Source organism: Styela clava, chromosome 2 (assembly GCF_964204865.1).
Source record: "Styela clava chromosome 2, kaStyClav1.hap1.2, whole genome shotgun sequence".
NCBI lineage: Eukaryota > Metazoa > Chordata > Ascidiacea > Stolidobranchia > Styelidae > Styela > Styela clava.
In genome coordinates, this window is record NC_135251.1 from 11432349 (window position 1) to 11458784 (window position 26436).

Consider the following 26436-nt stretch of genomic DNA (forward strand, 5'->3'; position numbering starts at 1 on the left):
TATGGAACACAAACGAGACTCGTAAAGAGACGAGGATTTTGATTGTAACTGAAAAACGTCGTTTTAAATTCACCACTTTAGACGTAGGTGATACTTTTTACAAGTTGTCACTTGTATGCTGTTGTATTACACTTTGTGAATATTATATGTGTTTTACTGATCGTATTATTTGCAATAAGTTTCAACAAAATGCAATTTGACTCTTTAGACACCCAAATGAAAGAGACCACGCATGATTAATATTTATTTATATATCGTTTTCTGCTATAAATTCAAAATATTAATAATGAAATAAAAACATACCCGATTGACACACATATCGGTAACCAGGTTTGCAATCGTAATCGAGCCATTTTCCATCAGATGATCTAGAAGTCACACAGAAGTTATTCCATACAGTTTTAACTTCTTTAGGTCGATCGGAGGCCCTGCATTAAGACATATTTACACGTATTTCAATTTCTTCTTTGTTTGCGCTTCTTTGTTTGCACTATTCTCCTTTTGTAGGTAGGTCTAATCAAGATAGTATTTGCGTATATGAGATTTCATATTCCTATAGAGATTTCTCCGTGGAGCAATCAACTTCAGTTTTTGTTAATTTTTTTTAATGGAAATTCATTTATGCTTACAAGACTCGTATCGTTTTCGTCTTATCAAATTCCGTTTTCTATACTATATATTTTGAAATGTAAATGCTTAAATAGAGTGTTTGGTCAGTATATGTTGATATGAATTGTGCATTTTTCCAAGCACCGTCAAAAATTTTGATTGGTAATTTGTAAATAAAGTTTTTAAACGTTAAAGTGTGATGAATAGCAAACAAGCTAGGACATGGAATAAAATAACTTCAGGAGAGAGTTCAGTATGACTGAAGATGACTAATTTCATTTCTACAAGAATAAACGACAAATATTCTACTTACCATAAACATCACGGTTTTTATTGGTTACCAAAATGCGGATTTATTATGCCACAAATAATGAAACAAACCAGTTTGTATAGTGTAATTCATCAATGTTGTTCCATTTCCAACCACTGTCATGATGTAAACCAATCCAAATATCATTCCTAACAAAAAATAAAACGAATAATTCCAACATTAGCTCTCATTTTTTTAATATAGAATTATATGGAAATTAATTCACACAATTTTTTCATGATTTGTAAAATAGTAATACTCCGATTGCACACAAGAAATGTGAGAATTTCGAATAAAAAAAACCATGTCTGTCTCTAGTCTATAGTCAGTTACCGATCAGATTATTTAATGTATAATTCACGATCGTCCATGAGTACATGACATTAATTCAAAAATCAATTGTTGATATTCATTCTCCAAAAATTTAAACAAATTTTTATCATGGGAAAGTAAGGACACGCGCTTTGAATGCAATATTTCCCGCCGCACTGTATACGAATACTTTCCGGTAAGGAGAAATTACGTTTGCTGTTTCTCTGTCCCTGGCAAAGTTTGGGTAGATCACCAAGTGATTGTTAGGAGTCTGGAAGGACAAAACGACGTTTTTGAATAGCAGTGTAATATATACCAGGGCTTCAAGCAACTAGGATAAAATACAAAACAATACCGAGTTGCGAGCGATGTTGCTCAGGGTTTGGAAAGTGAACTGAGCAATTCACTAACAATAGTAATTGAAATTTTATACCATTTGAAAATACGATTAGCTTTTTACATTGACAAAATCTATATTTTTCTGAAACATGCATACTTATTTTGGTAATAATTCACAAGGTATTGAAATGTCATGAAAACAAGTCATGAAATGCTCGAACAGTAGCATCTGGATTATTTTCACCTTTACAAGAAATAAATAAAAAATGCTCAAAAGTCGCAAAAAATACAGGTTGTCATTACAATACAGATGGTGCATGGTAGGATTATAGGAAATTTCTTCTAAATAGTTCTTGAATGTATTACATTTTTCTCGTTGTGCGAAATATTTGAGGTCAAACGGTACCGTTTTTGTTATCTTCCTGAATAATAAATATTTTAAGGAAAGTTGAACAAGTTATTTGAAATTGGAGAATTATAAATAACACAAGGATCACTATAATGTGTCGAACTATATTGTTTGTAATTTGAAATGCGATTGAAGTCAAATGAAATAAATGCATTACGAGTCGACTTCATGCCAATACCTATCTGGCAAAAACATGAAAACCGGGTCTACAGTTTGCGTTAATTTGAATAACATATTCAACATATTCGTCTACAATGGACCTTTCCCTGACCTTTTCCCCCGTTCTTCTTCCATTACTTTACCATTACAAATATGATTTTTAAAAGAACCAGTAAAGAATTTTAGCCTAGTCTATCACAGGTATTTCTACACTAATTTTTTATTACTACAATTAATTTAAAACTCCTAGAAAGACAGAGTGATCATTGAATTATCTGATTTATATTTAAGTTTCCGAAACACAACTGAAACTAACGAATAGAGTAAAAAAACGCGAAAATGAGGTAATGTTTACGACCACGCTTAAAAATCTGTCTGAGTGAGAAAAGTGTCTGAGTGGAAGCGAAAAGGGAGCAGTGTTACGTCACTTTTTGTATCTTGCTGATTGGCCAATGTCACGATGTAAACAAGTCTCGGGGAAAGGTTCATTGTCCCCCGATTTATTAATTTACGTTGAATCAGCGATCAGCGGTTGCCAAACTTTTTTTAATCGTTGCGCCAAAGTGTCAGCGGAAAAAACTCACGGCTCACTTACACGAAAAAACGCTGCTCATAAATAAAATTCAATTTTGTGATCGATAATGTATACTTTATGCTTTTTAAAGTTTGTAAGTATGTAGGCCTAAAGAAAAGCTTCTTCTTCATCATTGCTTGGTTTTCCTCTAAAATACCAAATAAAATCACAAATCAGTACAGCTGATAAATAAACTGCAGCTCGCGAAATAGCAGCAAGTAGCGTCTACACAAAAAAGGGCAGACACTACGCAGCAGAAAGTGAGTAAGCGTCATAGAGAGGTGACATGAATTGAAGTATTTATATACATAGCATTTAAAAATAGGAAACTATAAAACATTCATAATAAATACAATATACAATAACAAAAATCTGTTTTGGCGTATCTATAAATTATCAGCCGTTTAGACCAACGCTTGGGTCATCATACAATTGTTGCCTTCCATGGTAAATTACATAACATTACAAGCATAAACGCATAGCGCAAGCCATACTCGATCTCTGAGCACAATTCACACGTTAATGGGGGGCCCTGTGACACCTTTGCTATCCCCTGTGGTACATTTGGTATACGGTGGGATAAGTAGAATAGCACAGCGTGGGTTATTTTTATCAATTTATACATATGTTAAATAAAAATACATGTTACATAAACTCACTCAATAAGTTTTCTCACTGCAACTTGAGTTTCTTCATCTTTTATCTCAACGAGCCATGCATTTCTTGCTTCACACACGGTCTTGGCATCATCATATGCCTCTCCTTTTTCAAATACTTCTAATCTATAGTTTCGGAAATCTGATATACCTGAATGACAATGTGTAATGATACTAAATTTGTTTTATTAAACGCGTTAGTTTATAAGTCATAAGAAAAATGGGTGACTTTAAAATGTCTTGTCCCACTTGTCCCACGTGTACTACTTGTCCCACTTGTACGATGTGTACTACTTGTACATCGTGTACCACTTGTACCACATGTCCCACGTGTACAACGTGTCCCACTTGCCATGGTACAAGTGGGATAAGTGGGACAAGTAGGTCAAGTGTGACACGTGGTACACATGGGACAAGTGGGACATGTGGGACACGTGGGACAAGTGGTACAAGTTGTACACGTGGGACACGACATTTTGGAGACACCGGGAAAAAAATCAGCAAACTATTTCTGATCAATCTAAAAATTCTTACAGTTTGTTTTTAAAATATTAACCCAGTGTGGACTGTATATAATTTTGATAAATATAATTTGGCACCATCACTACTTTTGTCACAACTTTCAGTATTCTCAAATGTGATATTATATTTAATAAAAATATATGTACCAAAACGTATATCGCAACGCAAAATGCAATATTCGTCATCACCGAGTATATATTGATAACAATGAAAGTGTTATTACACGAACAGATCATAACAAAGAGGACGTATACTTACTTTTTGGGTTTGGGGTTGTTGTTTGTCCTTCGGTGGAACTGAACAAGGAAATCCAAAACAATACACACCACATTTTATATTTTACTTTTAATAATTATGATAAATTACATTTTGCATTGTCTATACTGCAAAAAAATAAATGTTGCGTCAATAGGATTTAGGCATTCTAAACCCATCCCACGCGGATATATATATATATAGTGGCATGAACGGATAATTTTTTGACATTATCTTTCACGGAACCAGATGCCACCATAGTACAAATTTGCCTTTTCAATTTTTTAAGTTAGATTTAGTTTTGTTTGTCTGGTAGCATGGCATGATTCACTTCGTTTAGATATTTTTTCGTTCTTCAGAAAATATAGATGGCATTTGAATATTGTGAATCCATTTTCAAAGATTGGCGCACCATTTTTGCGCAGAAGGTTAATCAGGGGAATTTGAGTATTTTGCGATATGCATTGCCGTTAGATGAGATATCATTGGCACCTACAGGCTGGCATTTTTTTATAAAGAGCTAGCAGGTAATCATTCACAGTGTATGAGAGTGAGAGTGATAAGAGATTACACAAACTGTTAACCGGATATCAATACTTGAGCAGAAGATTCAAGCCGGCCGAAGACCTAGATTTGATACATCATTACCGATATTTTTCAAGACGAATAGTCGTCTGAATGAGTAATAATCTAAGTTTGTCAACACCCTTTTGTTGTTCCTTTAATCTGTTGTTATCGGTACTGATAAACTATTTGCACTCATGCAGCTGGAAAGATTACCTTGACTAGCTCTTACCAACCCACAGTTTGACTGGTCACAGCATCTATGCGTTGTGATAAATAATAATACTCCATTGGCGACACCCCAATTTACCATATAGACACAGCAAAACGAGACTACTATTAATTAGGAGAAAAAAATGAAATATTAGTAGTCAAAATTCAGTTTTTTAAGATTGCATCAAAAAATTTGAACTCTATTTACATTTTCAAACGTACGATAGAAAAACTAATCATACTGAATTGCCGTGTTGCCCGACAAACAGAACACAATCTAACTGATACTAAAAAAAATGCAAATTTCTGCTCTGGAGACCACATTATCATAGAACCTTTAGAAATTGTTAGTTGGATTTGCCACTTATTCCGGTACTCCCGTAGTATGTACCAGGTAAGGATTAGGCCAACGGTGCACAACCTGCGGCCGTCGTGAAAAAATAATGCGGCCATCTACATACAAAATCCTATAAACCAAAAACAAAAAAAGTTCAAAATATAGGATTTGACGGCTATGCTTTGCAAACTTTTATAGAATAAATTTATTAAAATATTTGGCATTTTATTATACTTTTGCGGACAAGAAAATGAGGTCGACCGCCCCTCCCCGACTTTCGATATTTTTCAAAGTTGTGCAACCATTATGCAACTTGCTGCCATATATCTGCTCAAGAATAGGTCCGCCGAAAAGAAAAATCTGTTTAAAATGCGAATATTATACTTAGTGCTATATTCTTCATAATTGGGCAGACTACACCTCGCATGGGTAAAATACGCGATTATGACGTCATAAAAGCTAGAAGAAAAATTCTCCTGGAGGCCGTATTGAATGCAAATAAAAGCAATGTTGCCGCCAATAGCAAAAAGGTTGTGCACCGCTGCGTTAGGCCATACTTTTATTCCGATTTTCCTTATTTTACTTCCTCCATTATGAGTTCGGGGACTATATGTGTTAGCCAAGTGAATATCCTTTTGGTCATAGGTTTCAGTCTCCTAACACAACTTGATGCAAAATAGGAGAACAAAATGAGTTACCTTTATATTGGTACACATACCTCTGGATCGCCCTCTTTTTCGCATAGTATGGATTTTATATGTCTTAAAGCATTAGACTAGGGGTACATAAATTAGAAATATGGAAGAGTTGATATCTAAATTAAAAAAGTGCCATGTATATAGAAGACCAATTTTCATATAGTAATGAAGCTCATAATCTTCGTACTACTAATAAGCTCAGACCAGGTATTCACCGAAATGCATTTTTAGTGAAATGTCGGGCACTCAACCTTTTTTTATATCCTGACGTATGATTGTTAATACTTGCAAACTTGCTATGTACATTTATATTGAATTCAAATTCTTTTCTATAAAACATATTTCATTATTCCACATTTGTAAATAAATTGGCATAAAGTTTGCCGTTTCTAGGATGTCATATTCAAACTCAACTATTTACACAATATCAGCGCGCAGCTTAATTTATTTCAAATGCAAATTGAAAATGTTATTTGTCTCATTCATTCCTAATAAGTTCGCTTGTTTAATTAAAAGGATATCGTAGCTAAAAATTGACAAAACTTTAGATAAATACTTCGTATAACAAGGTCTTGGAACTAAATTTGATTGAAGTCTATTACGGATTTTACAAAAATACATCACTGAATGAATAATGGAAACAATGGTCATTTCTACATTCGAAATGGAAAGTGTTTTTGTTATATAACTGAAAGCTACAAAACATAAATCACGGCACCGGTAACCATAATTTCTGATTGACATTTAAAAAGGGCGTCTGTGTCGAACTTTACTGTATACAAATTGAAATCAATGGGATATTGGTGAAAATATTGCAAAGACTACCTTTTTGCAATGATTCGTCTGCTATCAGAATATTAGAAAATATGGTCTGTGAAACCAATTCTTCGAAATATTTATACAATCAACCCTTTTTTTAAATTATGATTGGTTAATTAAGAGTGAAGATCGATTCATTTTGCCAACTCATTTTGCCCTTCTCGGTCAATAACTTACTGTCAAGACATATTACCAATAAAATTAATAAATCAATAAATTAAATACACGGTTAAAACGTTAGCTAATTGAAGTATATTTTATTTTCCGTAATTCTTCTTCTTACATATATATTAAAAACAAACGATAATCTACACAAGCATGCATGACATCACTCTTTATTAATTAATAAATCATATCACTTTTTATCGACATAATATTAAGTATGAAATGAAATTCAGTCACAATGATTGTTAACTTGTTATTTACTAAATTATTTTATTAGTATGTGAATACTATTCACATGATGCAGCTGAAATTTTAACGGTTACATTACGTCAATGGAGTGAAATAAATAAATTAAGGTCATAGTTAGAAAAACGTAATATAAAAAGGAAGCGAATTATATGAAACTGCTTAATTAATTTGTTTTGCTTCAAACACGTCCGCTAGCAGAATAATTCAAAAAAGTGTTGTGGAACGTTTTCTTTAAACTATTCATGCTATCACGTCTTCATTTTGGAAATATGATTGGTTCTAGAAAACAGTAGACATTCATTTTTGCCGTCTTAATTTGTCCTTTTTAGCCACTAACTTTATTTCGATTGCCAAGTTAACTCGCGATGTTATTGTCAAAACATCTAGACTACGTATTGTATCAAAAATTATTTACTAATTCAAAATGTTAGCTTATCAAAGATTTTTTCTGTAATAACTCCTATTAAATATATATATTTATGCCGATACATATAATCTGCACAAGCATGCATGTTATTCCTGTATTTGATAAATAAATCAGATTACTCCAATTATTATTTCATTCTCAAAATATTAATTATGTATTGTCATACCATAAAACATAATATATATAGCATATAGAAATTCTCTCATACACAGTATAAACAATGAAATAAATAAAGTAGACAATTTCAAAATGTAAAGTGCAAGTTAATAAGAGCAGTAGCAATAAAATAATGTTGCATTACAGTAATATTATTAGTAAAATTAGAAATTTGATTATTTAATTATCATAAAGTTTTATGTTTTAAGATCATGGTTATGGAAGCTTAAGGTCATGATTATGAAAAAATTATCTACAAACGAGGCGTATTCCGCCGACTTCACTGTTAGTTCAACTTAAAGATCTCCATAAGTTTGCGTTAGCTCAGAAATACATCAAAATTAGTTAATAAATCTCTGTTTCAGACGTCATGATTTGTTTATAAGTTCTGATACAAACTCTCTTCCTGCGTAATTTGCTTTCCATTGCTAACATCAAAATTTGAGTAGAGGTTGAACGATGATAAATAAACTGAAACAGTTTCGAAACAGAACTGATATTGATCCTGAAATAAAATACGTGGATTCATACCAAATAGTGCTCATTATTATCACGAATAACAGGTACGTAATTACAAAACATCTTTCTGGTAGTTATAAGTTATACCAACATGAATTATTACCTACAACCCACCACATAATCTTCTTGTAACTAGCTTTATTGAACGTTACGTTACATTCGTGTGAGTTATTGCCAAACGTTTTTGGTAGGTCAATCAGTCTAGTGTGTTTTCAGTTTAGAATCATCCAATTACATAAAAAATTAGGATTAGTGAGAAGAATTGAATAAAGTCTTACCAAAGTTTGGACCATTCCAGGTCTGCAGTCACGTAGATCTTTTACTGTCCGGAAGACGTCAACCCTATTTTCGCATTTTAATCTTTCAATCAAATTCAATATTGCACAGAATGTTCCAGTTCTTCCAGCTCCATCGCTGTGATTACAAGCTTGAGGTTAGTTGATAGGAGATTTGACTACAAGTTTTCTTATAGGTAAGCAATATCGAAACAATAATCTTGACTACTATCAGATGACTGAGTGATGAAATTGAAATAGCGAGATAGCATTTAAAATTCAAATATTTTAGTGCTTCTTTATTGCTTATATCAAATACAAATCACTTGAAGCGATATAAATCTCTAGATAATTGTAATAAATTGCATAACATTTTGGTCACAAACTAAGACAAGTTTTATTACTCGTTGGATGCATGATTCTGAATATGCGGTGTAATTTTGTAAACATTGTGTCATAGTTTTAGAAACTCTACCTGCAATGAATCAGAGCAGTTGCTTCTTTGTTTCTTCTTACGCTCGATTGCATTTTCTTTATGAGTTCAATTACATCAGAAGTTGTTTCGGGAGATTCGTTTGATTTCCATCCAACATATTGGTAGTGAATTATTGTCTGTATTAAAAATATTGCTGAGTGCTGACACAATAAGGATATATTTCTATACCTATCATGCTACGCGAGACTAACTCCCAATTCTTCCTCAATTCATTTGCGCTAGTGGTTCCGTATGCGTAAAATGCAAGGATGCTGTATAGCAGGAATTAACATGACCATTCTATGCAATTTGAGAGTCCTGCTGCAAACTAACACAAATGTATTTGACTTCATAAGACAAGCAGTTTAAAACAATTATATACGAGATTGCAATATTTTGCAATATGCTCATATTTTTAATATGAACTGAACTGAAATGGTGAGTGAGTAATAAATACTAGATTATAAACAGCATCCACTAATATTAGAATGTCAAAAATCGCTTTCTGAATATTCTCTCCATGGCCAGTCAATGGATCGTTCAAAAAACATTACGTGGAATAAACCAAAATTAAAATATAATTTTACCTTTACTGCTTCGTCTTTAGAAACTTGGATTTCTCTTCTAATAATTTGTCCTTCTGTGTTCGTAGATTTTACGGAAATATTCAAGCTTCTTGAAAGCATTTTATGATCTTCCCAATAAGGATAACATTGCTCCTAGAAATAAAATTATAACGTCTTAAAAATATTGAAGATATTTAATAACTCAATATATTTAATTTATACTGTTTATGCCATACAGCCCGGTGGTGGTACTCGTAGGGTTTGCATGGCATGGGGTTCTTGTCTGTTCTTGGAATGTTGTGATACTTCTTGTTTTTTGTTTCGTACGTAAGGCGGTCGCAGTTGGCAAAAAGTGCTATATTTGTCGTTTTGAAAGATATGTGTTAGATTTAGTGTGTTACTTTAATATAGCTTGCGGAGTGACATCATATTTCTGAAATTAGGGAACATGTTATTAGTGATACAAATAAGATCAATATTATTACAATTCTTAATCCATTGATTTTCTACTTATTAAAAACCTTTATCAACCATTAACGATTTCTGGATATATTATTGTAGTTTTGACTATTCAAAGCTGCCTGCCTTAAAAAGAAAATACTGTTTCCCATTTCAAGGTAGCAACCACCACCGAAAAATCTATGTTGTTGCTTAATAACTTTTATTTGGGCCTTGAATGAAACTAATGTAAACATAGCTATCAGCGAAAGATGAAAAGTAGGTGTTTGTTATTATACACAAGTAAATGGTTAAACCAGTCCAATTCAAGTGAATGGTCACGCCAGCACTAATGTTGTATTTCAAACATAACAGAACATTTGAATCCTACAATTGCCTTCAATTCCTCTCAGTAGAATTATGATATTCCCAATTGTGCAGGAAATAATTTCAATTTTCGATGGAAAAAACACGGGGTTATCAGGCTCAGGTATTTGTGTATAATAATTAGAATTGCTTTAAAATAAGACTTTTGCACGCACATAATATTTTATTGGGTATAATTTATTTTCCATACATTTTTTAATGATTTAGACTTCAAATTTTTTCCTATTTTAGTAAAACGAAGAAAACTATTATAAATTATAATGATTCAAATTTCATTCAACTATGTATGTGTAAAATATATATATTGTACCAATACAAATCATCAATCAATTGGTTAAAAAGACAAATGGTATATTTTTCAATAATTCCATCTTGTGTGAGGATAGTTCGCTATTCTATAGAATGGAGAAATATCCTAGTTACCTAGTAGGACTAGATTTCAGTATTCATATAATCCTGTAGATGACCAAAACATCGTAAACTATTTCAAGATCCCATTTTTTCAGACTCTTTGAATTCATCATTGTCAGTATAAAACTTTATCGTATTTAAGATGCGTCCTATGTTTATTAAACTTAATCTTAAACACAGTCTGAGTTGTGCCGGACCGTGAAAGCTACTAGTGTTTCTAACGTATATCTATAATTTAATGTAAACGATTTTATACTACTTCGAAGCATTACAAAGTTTTTTTTATATTTTGCCACGATTATATAGTTTATATTTCAACTTCGTCGTCTGTCATTTTATTATTTAGCATCTAACCTTACGTTCAAATTTTCTTAACTCAATGTCTGTTTCGTATTGTATTATATTCATATCAACGCCATGAGGAAATGTGTGGAAGTATCGTGTGTACAGTTACACATCTTCCGTGTCCAATTCAAAGTCAATTATTGATAAAATAATATTATTGCGAAACATTGAAAAGATTTAATGACAGTTCATCATACCTTCGGATATTTTGAAACGATGTTACAAATACCTTATTGCCTTCTTCATTAAGGGTTAACATCACAATAGTGTTGACATTGTTGTCAATTACTGCTCTCCAGAAAAACTCAGTGGTGGACTCCATTGGACCTTGAGCAGCGATTAATTTTGTGATATCGCCGTATGACTAAATGGAATATATATTGCAAAATATTCAGTTAATTAACATAACTCAGTTTGTTATTCCACAGAAAATAAATTTTCAGATTTTCATTCAAATATTTACAAGTGAAATTTTGTTCAACTTGTTCATCATTTCATCATTTGTGTAGATAACATTCGACAAATCATTCGACAGATAACAACTTTTTTGTCTTTGTTTATCTTTCGTTTTGGCTATGTTTATCTTGAAGAACAGTAGGTGAAATTTTTACTCACTTCAAGCTTTGATGCATTAATATAAGGCGTTTCAGTTTCATCACTTCCCCTCACAATCACAACCTTGTTCTTAATGTCTGTAAGCACAAGAAACTGTTATTCATGATAGCTCTTTTTAATCAACCCAATTATTTAGGTACTCCCGAAGTATGTGAACCAATATGGGGGACATCGGAACATAGTATGTGTACGATGTGTACGATGGATTAGGCCATATTTTAAGGTACGAATACTACGGGAGTCACTCGGCTAGTCCCGAATTCGTAATATAGCTAAAATAAGGAAAATTGGAATAAAGTTATTGCCCAACCCTAACCTAGTACACATACTGTATTCCGGTGTCCGCCATCTTAGTTCACATACTTCTGGAGTAACAATAATTAATATGTGCATAATATAATCATATCAGAGATACCATCACGTGTTTGTAATTAGCTAATATAACGTTGAAGTAAATAAGTATTTTACAGCTTACTAACATGGCATTACATCTGGATTTCTATTCATTGCTCTGTAATCCCCCGTATTCCCATGCTTAGTTTGATTTATTGGTCCAACCTTTCCCAAGTTGTCAAACTGTTTACGAAGTTTGACACCTTTCTGGTCGCTGTAAATAAATTAATGCAAATCTATGAAAATAAATGGATAATTTTGTAAAAATACAATGATCTCTTTCCACAAAGTTTAAAATACGTTTTTAAGAAATTGGATGAGTTTGATGTAAATTCGTGATATTACAAGAAGATATTAATGATTGTTTATTGTTTTTAAATATGAGAAAAAATATTTTATGACATAATATTGTTCTATTACTCCCAAGTTAAACACAACATTATAGCACAACTACATTTTCAGTCTTACCCTTCTAAATATTGAGCCACTTCATCTGGACCCATATCAGTATCACCGTACATATAATGTTCCAAGAGAAGTTTGTGCACGAGAATGTATTGGTCCTTAAAACAAAATTAATGATAACTAACACTATAAGACTTGTGGGTTAAATTAAAATGTGATACTCATTTCTATGTTGTATTCAACGTTTATGGTTATGAAACAGTTGACAATTTTTGGAGAAGAGGTGTATATATATGGATCGCTTTGCCATTATTTTCTCATTAATGTTACGCTTTTCTCAATACTCACTGGACCAATAGCCTAGAAATTTTCAGTGGTTAAGATAGTATTTTTCCATAAAAGGATATTACTTTTAGTTACTTCAAGCTTTTTAGTGGGCTATATGTGATTTTCACTTCGAGATTTTGAGTGATGACCTCTTCAAAAGTAATATAATTTATATCTAGCGGTTCTGCGACTTCTTTCTCCACGCAAAAGTCATGAAGTTTATAGACTAGGTAAGATACTGTAAAAGGTAAGTTAGACTATCCGTCGTTTTGGCGTTTCTGACTATATATTTTTGCATCGTTCTCTTCCTCCCCTATAGTCGTTTGAACACTTAGTTAGTTCATCATCGTCTGTAGAATTGTTGTCAAAAAATCATACCATACCTCAAAAAAAAAATAACGCTCAAGTCAAAGTCATGTCTAAATGCTTGACCTAAATCTATCCTGGTAAAAATAAGTAAAAAGTGAATTCTTACGCAGCTCTGAACCATATCCACCCTTTGCTCTCTCATTTTTAAAACACAATTGTAAACATCAACTGATCTTAGAGCTCTAGATTCTTCTAGTAACATATCGAAGGCAATGAAAGCACCCGTTCTTCCTGCTCCAGCACTAAAATTAATATAAAAGATTGATTGCATAGTTACGATCAGTTTTTATAAGCAAAGACAATTAATTGAAATATAAATATTAAACGATACTTAATTTCATTTAATTAGACCACATTAAGTATATGTGTAAAAAGCAGATGAAAGTTTGTTGTTTCTTTTGACTACAGTATATTTTGTCTGCGCTAAGCCAAAAACCATCTAACAAATTTAGGTTTCGAAAACATTTTTAGCTCTAGCTCATATAAAGAAGCATTTAGCATAAAGTTATATGTTTTGTCTCGTTCTACCGATCAATATGTCACATATGCAAGAGCAATTTAAATTCTAGCGAAATAATTGTTATGTTCATGTTTGTTTATATGCTCATAAATATATCTGTTTGATTGAGCAGAATTTAAATTTGAATAGTAAAATAACAGCGCAAAGACATATAAAGTAATTCATTTAGTACCGCACCTGCAGTGCACAACAATTGGAGCAGTCGTTTTATGGGTTGATACGGTATTGTGGAATCTAATTAGATTGCTGGTAGTGACTGGTGCTCCATGGTCAGGCCAATTCACAAAATGAAACATGTGTGTTGTTATTTTCTGAAACAGTCAAACATTCTATTATATAGCAGAATAACAAACCTTACTTAAGAGCAAAGTAATTTTTATGATAATAATTTCCTAAATGAATAATAAATAATTTAGGAAGAAAGTTATGTTTGTGTATATATACATAACAACAATTTAGGGACAAAAGTAGTCAATAAAATAAATCAATAAGAGGAAAACGATACAGGCCAATATGACTATACATAATTCCAAACGAGTGGGCAATTGTAATATTCACAAAAAATTATCACCTGTCAACTTGCTATATTTTCAACATGTACATGTAAAGTACTTGATAAAAAGTAAATGAAGTAAGCGACTTGATCATAAGGATTGGAAGATGGTGAAAATCGCAATGTAGATAGACCAAACAAATATAGTGATATCAACGGAAAACTCACATACAATTATTACCTGTGTATTTGATATAACTTTTAGTTTACGAACTTTAAATCCCCCATAGGTAACTTCTTCCAAATTTTCAACTTCAACTTCTCCGTACTTATTGGCCATTCCTTGATCTGGCCAATATTTTTCGCACTTTTTCTGTACATTTTATATCAAAATTAAATGTCTTATAGGCGGATTGTATTTTAACGGTTTGTATGATATCGAGGTTTACCTCCAGCATAGACATTTTTATCAATTCCAGAATGCCCTATCCCATCATTCTTTTCAATGGTCATTAAACTTCGTTTTTTGCTGATAAAACTTATATTAAAAGTTTACACTTTACACAATTAAGATATTTGCGTTATTGACGAAAGTCATATTGAAATATATACATATATATAGTACAAAATAAAATACTTTTCCATTTTCTATGCATTTTGTCAGCATAACAATACAAGTAACTTTCCGTTCTGCAATCATTCTCCAAAAATCATCCATCGTACTTGGTAGAGGACCTTGTGTAGCAATGTATTTCTTCGGTTTGCTAAAGCCCTATTTAAACATAATTTATTGTTATGATGGCAACATTGGTATCATTTAGAACAATTATTGGTATCCACTACATCACTAAAAAGTACAAAAACGAAAAATAGCAGCCCCCTATCTAGCATCGACTGCTGGTGCTGGAGTCGTGTTGGAGGCGAAAAACTATAAAAACTTCTTATAAAAATAAAATAAGATTATTCTGTCAAGGGTAAATCAAATAAACTTATTTTTATCATTTAACCAATTTATTGCAAAGTTGATTTCACCAAATGTTTATAAAAAGTAACAACGAATAGTTAATGCGATACTTGAGCAACAAAAATATTCATATCCAACATATATAAAAATATCCAATGTATTGAATAAAATTAGTGTTTTTAAAAAATCAATATATATGTATACGCGGCCGAGCTGCGTTTAGGTTTCTCGGAGAAAAAAATCTTGAGAACTTACATGGAGGTAGCAAGCATTGATGTAACTGCTGTCTCCCTCACCACTCAGAATTACTCGAGAGTTATCACCTGCAAAATAATTTTACTGATTTTTACACAGGCAAAAGGATTTTATAAGAGAAGAAATAAAATTTTGCTGACAAGTAAAGGACTCAAAAATATAAAGTATGAGATGACATGAATAAATATATGTGGTATTAATTAACATAGCTTACACGATGAAAATGACAATATCGTATCATGACTAGGAAACTAAAATGGTAAGTAAAGAAACTCACATGGTAAAATATTCTTGTATCGGTTTTTCTTTTTTAGTGAAACAGCTGCTCCAATTTCAGTTGGGTAATCAAGACGCTTTGCATTCTCTTTTAAATCCTGTAAGTTATATAAACAAGTTTATAATTAAGTATATCAAACATCCATAAATGATGTTGTAATTCAAACATTTCCAAACAACACAGATTTCACTATTTTTCACCGTGATATTACAAGCAAAAATTTTGAATTTGATGAAAGATTGTAATGATACATTGTATATTCATGATAGGTTCTAACGAAAGGCTAATATAAAAATATCATTGATCAATAATCAAAAATTACCTCAAACTCTTCCCTGAATTTTGCTCTGTCTGAAGATATCATCATGTTATAATTTTCCAACAATTGATCAAGTTGAATTTCTGTTTCTGACCTTGGTTCGTGTTTATTCATTGATAAATTAGCGTAAACGTGCTCTAAGCAAAAATTAAAAAAAACATGAACGTAAGTGAGTACGTATATCTGAAAAATCCATTGTTGGATTTGCACATCGTGTTTTTTCGTACATTGTTTTTGCTAATCTAAATAACTACCAAATAGTTTTCTAAATACACTATCGCTGCTTTTACTTTTAGAAAACGAACAAAACACAGAAAATTAACCAGGAAATTAATGGTATATTTTAGGCGTAAATGTCCGGTGGACGAATATAAAGAGGACGACAAAAATCTCATATTACTTTCTCGATGCCAATATTTTTTTAACTGTAGTTCTATTCGAACTAAATATTTTTCAGGGTTCGAATTCGAATACGACCACCCGGACCAGGCATAAACCCATGAACTTACCTTCCTCGTCATGTAGCACCTGCATGCTCAAACTGGGCGTTTTCTTCTCACCCCCACGTCGCCTAAAAGAACATTTACATATTAAATAATGAATCATTCGAGTTTTATTCAAAAAAAAAACTAGTCTTAATTGGTTGTAGTTTTGATTTTCCTAATATTGAATTTTCAACTTGATAATTAACTTTAATAAAAGTTTGTTCCTAGCCGACGAACGTAATTATACGATGCTATTTTTTGCAAAAACGACATTCATTCTTATTGAGCAAATGAATTATGGTTGGAAAAATAAGAAAATGTTTACATACCTTCGAATAACCATAATGACGACAAAAATACCCAACACAGCCAGAACAACCAGAGGTAAGACGATGTATAATGGATTTGCTGTAAAATATTATATTCAATACTGAATATTTTGGCAAAATGTATCTATAGCGAAAAGTAATGAATTATTAATTTAATTTCAAAACAATTCCAGTTCTATATTGTCATCTTCTGATTACAAAAGCACCCGATAAATACAAACGTTTATACCATTAAAGTATACTTAGTGAAAGCAAAAACTGAATTATGTATAAAACTTTAGTAATTGTATATTTAAATTTTGAGTTTAAAATTACTGTTACGTCATCTCACTTGTAGACACGGGTTCTTTGGACTTAGTGGTGAATTGTGAAATTTCACTGGCTTTCAACAAAACATCATCTTCTCCCGGTGTTGCCGACACTGTGTAGTAGCTGAAACAGATTTTTTGCATTTGCATATATTAAAATCCACGAAAAAAGGCAACACATTATCATAGTTCACATATTTACTTTCAGATATAGACTGTATTAATATTACAAACAACGTTATTAAAGGAAGGCTTCTCAATCGTTTTTTTTTAACTTCAAATGTGGCATTTATCTAGACTTGAGTTCCGCATTTAAAATTACCAATCATTTTGATATTATATATATCTTGTAAAACAGTTTAAATGAGATATATAATATGAAGATAGGTCTTGATGATTACGGTAATGAAAGACAACAGGTATACTACAATTGTATACGAATAGCAAAATAACCTTATCCCTAATTATGATTCCACGCCACCTTCTGTTCCGTAGTCCTCAACTAGAGTCACGGCAATAAACAAATCTCTCTTTTCGCACATGACAAATATTATAATTTTAGTTGCATTCGAAGATTATGATGCTGCATTTATTTTCAAAATATCTGTAATTTGGCAAATATCTACCACACTTCGAAAGACGTGTTAAAACGATTGATATGCAAGCAATTCTTATCTGTCATTTATTTCTTTAAATAAGGTTCATAATTGAGCGATCGTACAGTTCACGTCACGTTGATAGGTCATCAATACCTGTATTCGGCATCATTGTTTAGCTTGAGGTTTTGACCTGTCACATCATCATCAGATGTTGACACAGCTCTCTTGTTTCTTGTTTTATTGGAGGCGAGATTTATGTTGCAGGAAGTTAATGATTCATCTCCCAAACGTCGCGATATTTTGATAGTGTTTCCAATTTCTTCATTTATTTTATTCCTTTATTTTTAAATAAAAATTACTTTCAATTTTTTTTATTATGTGACTCAATGTACTCAGAGGTTAAGCAACAATATTATACTATAGATTGTATTGGCAACACAACCAGTAATTGAATACGCGTGGAACCGGATGTTCATGGCATTAGCTTATATGTCAGTTTAATATTTCGAAAGATAAATGAAATGTCAATTTTAAATCAACGTTTAAAACAATATAAAAAATGCGTTTTTTTAGATTTTAATTGAAATAATATAGTATTTGGTTCACTTGAATATACTCAACTAAAAAAACTGTACATATGGCTCACCTTGAAATAGCAATGGCAATATATGGCTGATTTGCTTCGACTGAATTTCTCATGAGAACTTTCAATTCTTCGAGATTTTCAATTTGCCTTAAACTTGAATTGTTGGCTTCATACACAACAATGACAAACAAACAACTAAAAGATAGCAAACCTTAAATTTATTGAAAATTTATGTTATGATTTGTGAAAGTATCAATTGAGTGGCAAATTACCAAAAAATAAAAAAAATTTCAACTTCATTGATGCACAGAAGAATTTTATCTTAAATTGTATCAGAATAAATAAAACAGAAACAGTTCGAAATATTTGAAAAGGAAAAATGCTAAAATTAACATCAATTGTGTGTTTAGTTTTATACTTTTAGTTAGAAAGCAATATTACAGTATAAGGAGTTTCGCAAATAAAAATCATTAGTGTAAACTTGATGTTCTCAACTAACCTGATAGGTCCATTTTGTTCTTCTGGGAAATTGATCTCAACATTGTAAGTTCCGTCGTTGTTTGGTTGGTCTGACACAACTGATTTTTGAATTTTGTCTGGTACTGAATATAACAAGATCATTTATTGTGTTTAACATATCAAGATAGACGCATTTTAAATTACTTCCTGATATATATACTCACTTCCTCTTTCTGTTATGCAATTGCCAATAATATTTAACGGTGGGCCTACACCAGCACAAGTTACTGCTTGAATAGTGAATGAATAGTTTCTATTGAAAGAGTATTCGACGTCCAATTTTGTGGATTGAGTTGTTGCGTTGTAAACTGTCTGGTACATTTGTTTGGAATAGAAGTCCGAAGCTGCATAGACTAGTGTGGAATGTGCAATTATCTTAAAAGTAATAAAATATTTTCTTCAAACAAGAGTAATAAGTCGCAATGTATCAAAGATCTTGTAAATTAATTTACCTGTTACATCATATGTTAAAACTTATAATCAATTTATTACCTTAAAATTAATGATCCCCTTGTCTACTGTTTTCATTTTCCATGAAATTGAACATGTTTTATTTTCTTTTTCCTTAATTACGTTTGCTTCTTCTATCTTTTCAGGAATTGTTGCATGTGTTCTTACTTTCATTGTCGAAGTGAAAGAGTATTTGCACTCTTCTGGACACACAGTAACCTTAATTCCAATATTGAATTTATATTAACAAATTGATTCCGCAATTCGATTACATATGCGAGTTGTCAATCAAACATTTTGGTTTTCAATTTTCCACCATCTGGACTTGAGCATGTTAAGCTAATATTCTAGTCTAATCTTTGTTAAACTATGAAGGAAATAAAAGTGAAATTCCTTGAAGATATTTTCAGTCACACATATCATGCTATTCTTTGGCAGATCAACTTGGATAATTATAAATAAAAACGTTAATTCTTTGAATACTCACTCGGATAAGATACGTTGTAGAATAATTTAAATTTGTTAATCTCACTGACATCAAACTTTGATGGGAAGGAACAACATCCGTTTGCCAGTTTTGCAAAGTTTTATTTGAATCTTCTTTTATAACGTCAATTCTGTGTAACATCAAAACAAAAGTTAATTTCGATGAGTTTCAGTACTCGGTATTTACTTTTAAAAAAAGTTGAAATTTGAAAATTTCTTTAAATAATTCCACTATCCTGTTTAAACAAAATGTAGCCCAAAACTCATCTTCTTTTTAATCAGATTGTTTTTGTATATCATGGATATAATTTTTTTTTTATATAATGAGAGTTTAATGGAACCGAATTCTTCTCAATTTATTATTCATGTATTTGCATTGGGTGGTAGCTGACTCAGATGACCGTATATGATCGGATCATTACCCTCCAGTCAGCATCCACCAAAGACTGTAATATGTGTTATTGTTATCATTGTTATTATTTGTACCATCAACATGTTTTCTGGTTAGACAGAACAATAGATTTTTTTTTCTATGTCAAAACTATCTCTTTATTAATATTTGACATATGAAATAACATTGAGACAATAAATTTATGAAACTAAATTTATTTTATAGTCAAATACAAAAACCTGTGTAAAATTCCAACTGCTCCTGATGAGGTAAACCAACTGATTGTGATATTTGAGCTGCATTCGTCTACATTTGCGCTGAAATTTTTTGTAATTTCAGGAACTGCAAACAAAGGATGAAGTGATTATCAAAATATTAGTTGGTTTATTATCAAGTCTTCCAATGAAAAATCAATACAGCCATTTTTTTAAATTTGGAGGTGATGCGTTCGTGGTTCGAGAGCAGTTATCATAAGAAGTTATGTGAAACAATTTGTCGTAGAGGAGCTGATTTGCTTGTTTTGTCAATGCTCTACGATTTTCTACGAAAGCGTAGTAGATTAAATTTGAATCAAAGCGAGTTTTGCTAAAATTAAATTTTTGACAATATACACATTGGAGAAGGTTGAATTTCGTGATTTAATATGTCATACATACCTGAATAAGTGGTATGCATAAAAAAGATGATATGATCTTTAAACTGATTAAAACAACGATAATATTACACAAATATCTAGATTTAACATGAATTGGTGACATGAATTCAAATACTGTAGAAATCATTTTTTTTTGTATCTTACTTTCACTTTCACAAATGAAGCCATTAATTGATATGCAATATGCATCAGCCCATTCCCACTGATAATCCGATCGCAAAACTAGACAAGATACATCATAATAGGGCCTTCCTTCATGCCAAGCAACATAATTTCCATCTACAAAGCTTTCGTTCTGCATCCACCTAAACATTCAGAATTTTTCAATGAAGACCAAAATTGCCATGTGACCTACTCATCAATTAATAACTAACTACTGGTTTGTTTAATAACTACTTTTTCATTTTTACCAGACAACTTACCTAAAAGTTAATGGTAAGTTTATGGACACTTTGTATATCTTTGTCTCTCTTTATTTCGTGTTTTGTATGACGCCATACAAACTTTTCGATGAAAGGAGAAAGTTCAACTCTTACTTACGTTCCATGCTTGGTCTCGTTGTAAAACAATGTGTTATCATGCCATCTCCATATTTTGCTATTCTCCTCAATTGTCCTTTCTGCACCTATATATACTGTTGGTCAGAAAAAGAATGAAATCAGACTTGTGTTAGCAAATACGGACCGTCTTTAATAGGTTGTAGTTGTTGTTGTTTGCCTCGTTGTTAGAATTTTCCTTCCTATCGTTAAGCGTCGCTTTTCTTTTTAATTACTGAACCAAATACTTTTTATTTTTCAGTGGTAAAAGATTGTATCCTCCGTTAGAAGGCTATTACGTTTATTACTTGATTATTATTACGTCCATATATTTGAGCAGAGCCTTCTTGTTAGGCTTCCCACTGCTTGTCAGCAGGGAACCTAATGTATTCCTACGTTTTATTATTATTATTATTTATTTATTATTATTATTTATTTATTATTATTATTATTTATTTATTATTATTTATTTTTATTATTTTTTTTTCATATTGGTACTACAAACTTGAAATTCACCTCAAATGTGCAGAAGTTCTCAGCTAGCAATAAAATGCAAATTTTATGCATGACTGACCACGCTTTCACGCTCCAGTGAGCAAAACGCGTCTTCAGTTTTTTTGCGATTTCTCAAAATTGATACATGCTATTGGGTTGAAATTCATAACAATGATTAATGGACATGTTCCGGATACGATATGTCAAGGATACGCATGAGTGACCTCGGCGATACGCTCCAGTGAGCAATATAGGATTTTACATTTTCATCTTCTTCTCGAGAACGACACTACTTTGAGACTTGAAATTTACATCACATGCAGATAATAAGTTCCCCATCATAAATTGCAAATTTTATGCATGACTGACCACGCTTTCACGCTCCAGTGAGCAAAACGCGTCTTCAGTTTTTTTGCGATTTCTCGAAATTGATACATGCTATTGGGTTGAAATTCATAACAATGATTAATGGACATGTTCCGGATACGATATGTCAAGGATACGCATGAGTGACCTCGGCGATACGCTCCAGTGAGCAATATAGGATTTTACATTTTCATCTTCTTCTCGAGAACGACACTACTTAGAGACTTGAAATTTACATCACATGCAGATAATAGGTCCCCCATCATAAATTGCAAATTTTATGCATGACTGACCACGCTTTCACGCTCCAGTGAGCAAAACGCGTCTTCAGTTTTTTTACGCGGGAAGCCTGTTAAAGCTGCACGCAGCTCTAGTTAATATTAGTGTTATATCATGCCGAAAAAATACATCTTCTAACAAAAATTATTAATATTTTATCGGAATATTTATGTGTATTAATGTTTACCGTTTTTTGAAAACCCGGTATGAATAATCATCGATTTCAGTGATGCTTGAGTTTCGCTGTTGGATATTTTAGCCAAACGACTCCCAGCAGAATAACAAAAATGTTCAGCGCCAGACATATTTCTTTTATCATTTTCTACCTTTCCGAATAATTTATACAACTTTCCAGTAGATGTCACAACATCTGAAAATATACAGGGTGTCAATGAAGTCTTAAAAATTTTGAAATGAAGCAAAATACTTAAACAATTACTGAATAAAATAGATACAACAAACCTGGTTGAGATATGTTGAGAACTGAATTCATGACAAATTAAAAAGTTTGAAAGGACTTTATGGACACTCTGTACATTCGAAAAATTACTCTTTAATAATATTCATGCTAGTAATATGGATATTTGGTAATGGCCATTTGGATAAAATATAGACTACCCGATTATTTTTCAATTCTATAAAAATAAAACTAGACAATGCACCGCAACGTCTTCAATGTTACATTATAGAAAACATTTCTATGAATGGGTGTGATGATAAATTTTTGCTATATTCTCTAATGAATAAAATTTGGACTTCCTACTACTTTCACTATCATATAAATAATAGGCCATTATAATATAATAAAACAAGGAGATGATGAATGAGAAAAGCAAGCCTCAACGTCTGTTTGAAAATTTATATAGAATTTCGGCCTAATGTACTAAAGCAAACATATCAAGATATCATATTTTTTGTTTACATACTTTGGTTCATTTGAAAAGTCTTTTCATTTGACGAGTTTTCAAATTCGTTCCATGCAGAGCAGACAACTTCAATTGTCCCCAAATATTCAGATAATGAAATATATAATTGACTCGAGTTTCTGATCGGGTGATTTGCAGGTTCAGCATAATTCTGATATCTGAACACTGATCCAGAAAGATTTGATAAAATCTTTCGATAACTTCCCTTTGTTTTGAATTTCCATTCTATTTTAGGTGTCGGAAACCCTTCAAACGAGCACATTAGTTGGAGAGATTCCGAGTTGCTGTTGGGCATTGTTATTGATGAGTTGACGAGGGTCACTTTTGCTGAAAACATTAAAAAAATTACTTGAAAATTTTTTTTGTAAACATTGTTTTGAGTAGTAATTATATATATATATATAATAAATGAAATTCTTTGGTTTCTTCGATTCATTGAGGTTTACAAGCAATTTTAAAATGCTTATAAAAATGCTTTGTATAAAGTAATAAGTTTATATATTAAAAATTTGTAAAGAAATGGCGAAAACTTCTCACCTCTAACGACTGCTGTAGAATTTGCCGACTTTTCAATTCCTTGTATCGTATTAGTTGCAATGCAAGTATAGATTCCGGCATCGGAAATATTTGCATTCTGGGCATTGAATTCAACATAGGTTTTATCTATCCGCTGATATACATTGGATGAAGAACTTGTGGTGATAAGTGTTGAATCTTTGTACCAACGAATAGTGGGTGATGGCACGCCGGTTGCGTAACATCTGATAGAATATGGGCTTGTTCCAATGGTGATATCTGTTGGTTGTAGCTGACTTATTGCAGCCCCAGCTGAATTTAAATTTAAAAAAATACTATTATATTATTTCCGAAGTTAAAGATTGAAATCTTGCAATTAAAGAATAAAATATGGCGTTCATTCATTTTCATTATATGAAGATTACACAATTACTTGTATTTTAAAATTTATTTTGAACATACCTTCAATAACGACAGTTATCAATGTTGATATGAAATAGGCATCAAGGTTGGACTCAGGGTCCGCGCGGAAAGTATATATGGTTTTTGTGCTAGGATCCGTAAAAGGCCCAAGCTGTATTTCAACATTTGAAGCTACATTTCGTTTGGTAGAAATCACATTGTTGAAATTTGAATTTCTGAAGGCTCGTATTCTCACTGGGCCTTGATGGCTTTGAATATTCAGCGTTACCGTGATAGATTCCCCGATATTCGCCGTGTAATTTTGTTTTGTAGAGAAGATTGAAATTGGAGCTGCAATTCAATTTTGTGTTGTTCATAATTTGCAGAAAAGTGAAAGATTTTATTTCTAGAGGAAATACAACGCATCATGCAATTTTCTAAAATTTCACGCTAGTAAAAGTAAACTATACAATCAAATAGAAAACACCTAGGTAAACGAGATTATCTTACGAAAATATCGTTTAGCAGGTAATTTAAAACTATTCTTGTGAATTACCATATTATATTTGATGGATTTATGTAATTTGTTTACCAAAACTACAAACTATATTAATTTTATTTTCTTAAAAAACGAAAAAAAGATGTTGAAAATGAAATGTTTATAACAACTAATACGATACAAAGAATTGAGAAATAACGAAATTTATTTTCAGAATTATGCACATAAAGCCTTGTAAATAAATTGAAGAAAAAAAAACTACATTACATTTATGACTTGAGAGATATGGATGTTTCAAACTGATTTTACCAAACTTACTTGTCTCACAATTATTTCCTGTAAAACCAATCAAACATTCACAACTTCTTTGACACCCAATACTTGAGCAGGTTCCCCAATGAAGACACGGAGATGGAGAGCACAAGTCAACGGCTAAAAATGATAGATATTTTAATAGCTATATTGAACAAACTATAGGTTTTTTGCATTATCACAACGTAGTGTTTCAGCTTTCATTTTCACTAAAGATCAATAATAGTGCTGCATATTTACGATAATATAAATGTTCGTAAAAATATGATAAATGCTCCAGCCATGTTGCCGATCGACTCGCAATCAAAAATGACGACGAAGGTAAAAACAAGTTACTTCAAGTAAATGCCATGAGCAGGAGTAGAGAGAGAATCGAAGGTAGACATCTATGTGTAAAAATGTGTGTGAGTTGGTACTGAACAGCGAATCTCATTCTTTCGACGTAGGCGAACGGGTAACGCGAGAAAGTAAACTATACTTGAGGGCCGGCAACTCAATGTTGAAATTATTGTAACACTAAATAAGTCAAAGCTTTGCGCAGAGTACGCATCTAGATCAAAAATAAACAAACTCCGAAAACTATTTAAAATCCAACTGTCGATTCACAGTTCAATTCATTTTTATATTCACGCAAGAGGGTAAGATTCTTCCCGAAAGTAGGAAATTTCCAGGCTGTTCCATGGGAATGAGATTTCCATGCGAAACGTCCCATGGGATGAGGTGGGACAGCACACATTTGTATTTCTCATGGGACACGAAAATCGTATTATTTTCGGGGAAATGATGATAAAACATTCCGTTATGGACTTCGTGTCCATATATTTGAGCATATCTCTCTTGTTAGCTATAAAAAGCAATGGGATGGGACAGGCATAATTGCTATGGGATTGGAATGGGACAGAAAAATATCTCCCATGGACAAGCCTGGAAATTTCACAGAAAAAAATTGGCGCTCCCGTAGTATGTGGCGGACACCGGAACGTAGTACCAGGTTATGGTCGGGCCATGATTTTATTCCAATTTTCCTTCTTTTAGTTCTATTACGAATTCGGGGGCTAATCAAGTGACTCCCGTAGTATTTGTACATGAAATTGTGGCCTAACCTGTTACTACGTTCCGGTGTCCGCCATCTTGGTTTACACACTACGGGAATACCCAAAAATTTACTTTA

The 26436-nt window shown here is 32.0% G+C and overlaps 2 protein-coding genes across 2 annotated transcripts in view; both read right to left on the reverse strand.

The window, feature by feature from the left end:
- LOC144431430 (uncharacterized) overlaps positions 1–4434 on the reverse strand; it is a 34884-nt gene extending 30450 nt beyond the window's left edge. The window contains exons 1-4 of the mRNA XM_078119569.1: positions 4149–4434; positions 3372–3519; positions 991–1068; positions 304–428 (exon numbers count right to left, since the gene is read on the reverse strand). Coding sequence (XP_077975695.1) covers positions 304–428; positions 991–1068; positions 3372–3519; positions 4149–4221 — 424 coding nt within the window. The 5' untranslated portion in view covers positions 4222–4434. The remainder of the gene's footprint in view (positions 1–303; positions 429–990; positions 1069–3371; positions 3520–4148) is intronic.
- Positions 4435–6125: 1691 nt separating this feature from the next.
- LOC120336011 (uncharacterized) overlaps positions 6126–26436 on the reverse strand; it is a 30368-nt gene continuing 10057 nt past the window's right edge. Inside the window, exons 12-43 of the mRNA XM_078119163.1 lie at positions 25272–25385; positions 24515–24805; positions 24074–24364; positions 23537–23863; positions 22798–22980; positions 21475–21568; positions 21079–21239; positions 20519–20621; positions 19890–20019; positions 19445–19621; positions 19117–19327; positions 18933–19035; positions 18494–18628; positions 18001–18183; positions 17272–17372; positions 16941–17019; positions 16636–16697; positions 16130–16263; positions 15808–15904; positions 15531–15598; positions 14949–15083; positions 14553–14684; positions 13996–14129; positions 13405–13540; positions 12666–12760; positions 12284–12411; positions 11805–11881; positions 11419–11553; positions 9630–9761; positions 9043–9179; positions 8571–8706; positions 6126–8278 (exon numbers count right to left, since the gene is read on the reverse strand). Of these exons, the coding sequence (XP_077975289.1) occupies positions 8153–8278; positions 8571–8706; positions 9043–9179; positions 9630–9761; positions 11419–11553; positions 11805–11881; positions 12284–12411; positions 12666–12760; positions 13405–13540; positions 13996–14129; positions 14553–14684; positions 14949–15083; positions 15531–15598; positions 15808–15904; positions 16130–16263; positions 16636–16697; positions 16941–17019; positions 17272–17372; positions 18001–18183; positions 18494–18628; positions 18933–19035; positions 19117–19327; positions 19445–19621; positions 19890–20019; positions 20519–20621; positions 21079–21239; positions 21475–21568; positions 22798–22980; positions 23537–23863; positions 24074–24364; positions 24515–24805; positions 25272–25385 (4547 nt within the window). The 3' untranslated portion in view covers positions 6126–8152. The remainder of the gene's footprint in view (positions 8279–8570; positions 8707–9042; positions 9180–9629; positions 9762–11418; positions 11554–11804; positions 11882–12283; positions 12412–12665; positions 12761–13404; positions 13541–13995; positions 14130–14552; positions 14685–14948; positions 15084–15530; positions 15599–15807; positions 15905–16129; positions 16264–16635; positions 16698–16940; positions 17020–17271; positions 17373–18000; positions 18184–18493; positions 18629–18932; positions 19036–19116; positions 19328–19444; positions 19622–19889; positions 20020–20518; positions 20622–21078; positions 21240–21474; positions 21569–22797; positions 22981–23536; positions 23864–24073; positions 24365–24514; positions 24806–25271; positions 25386–26436) is intronic.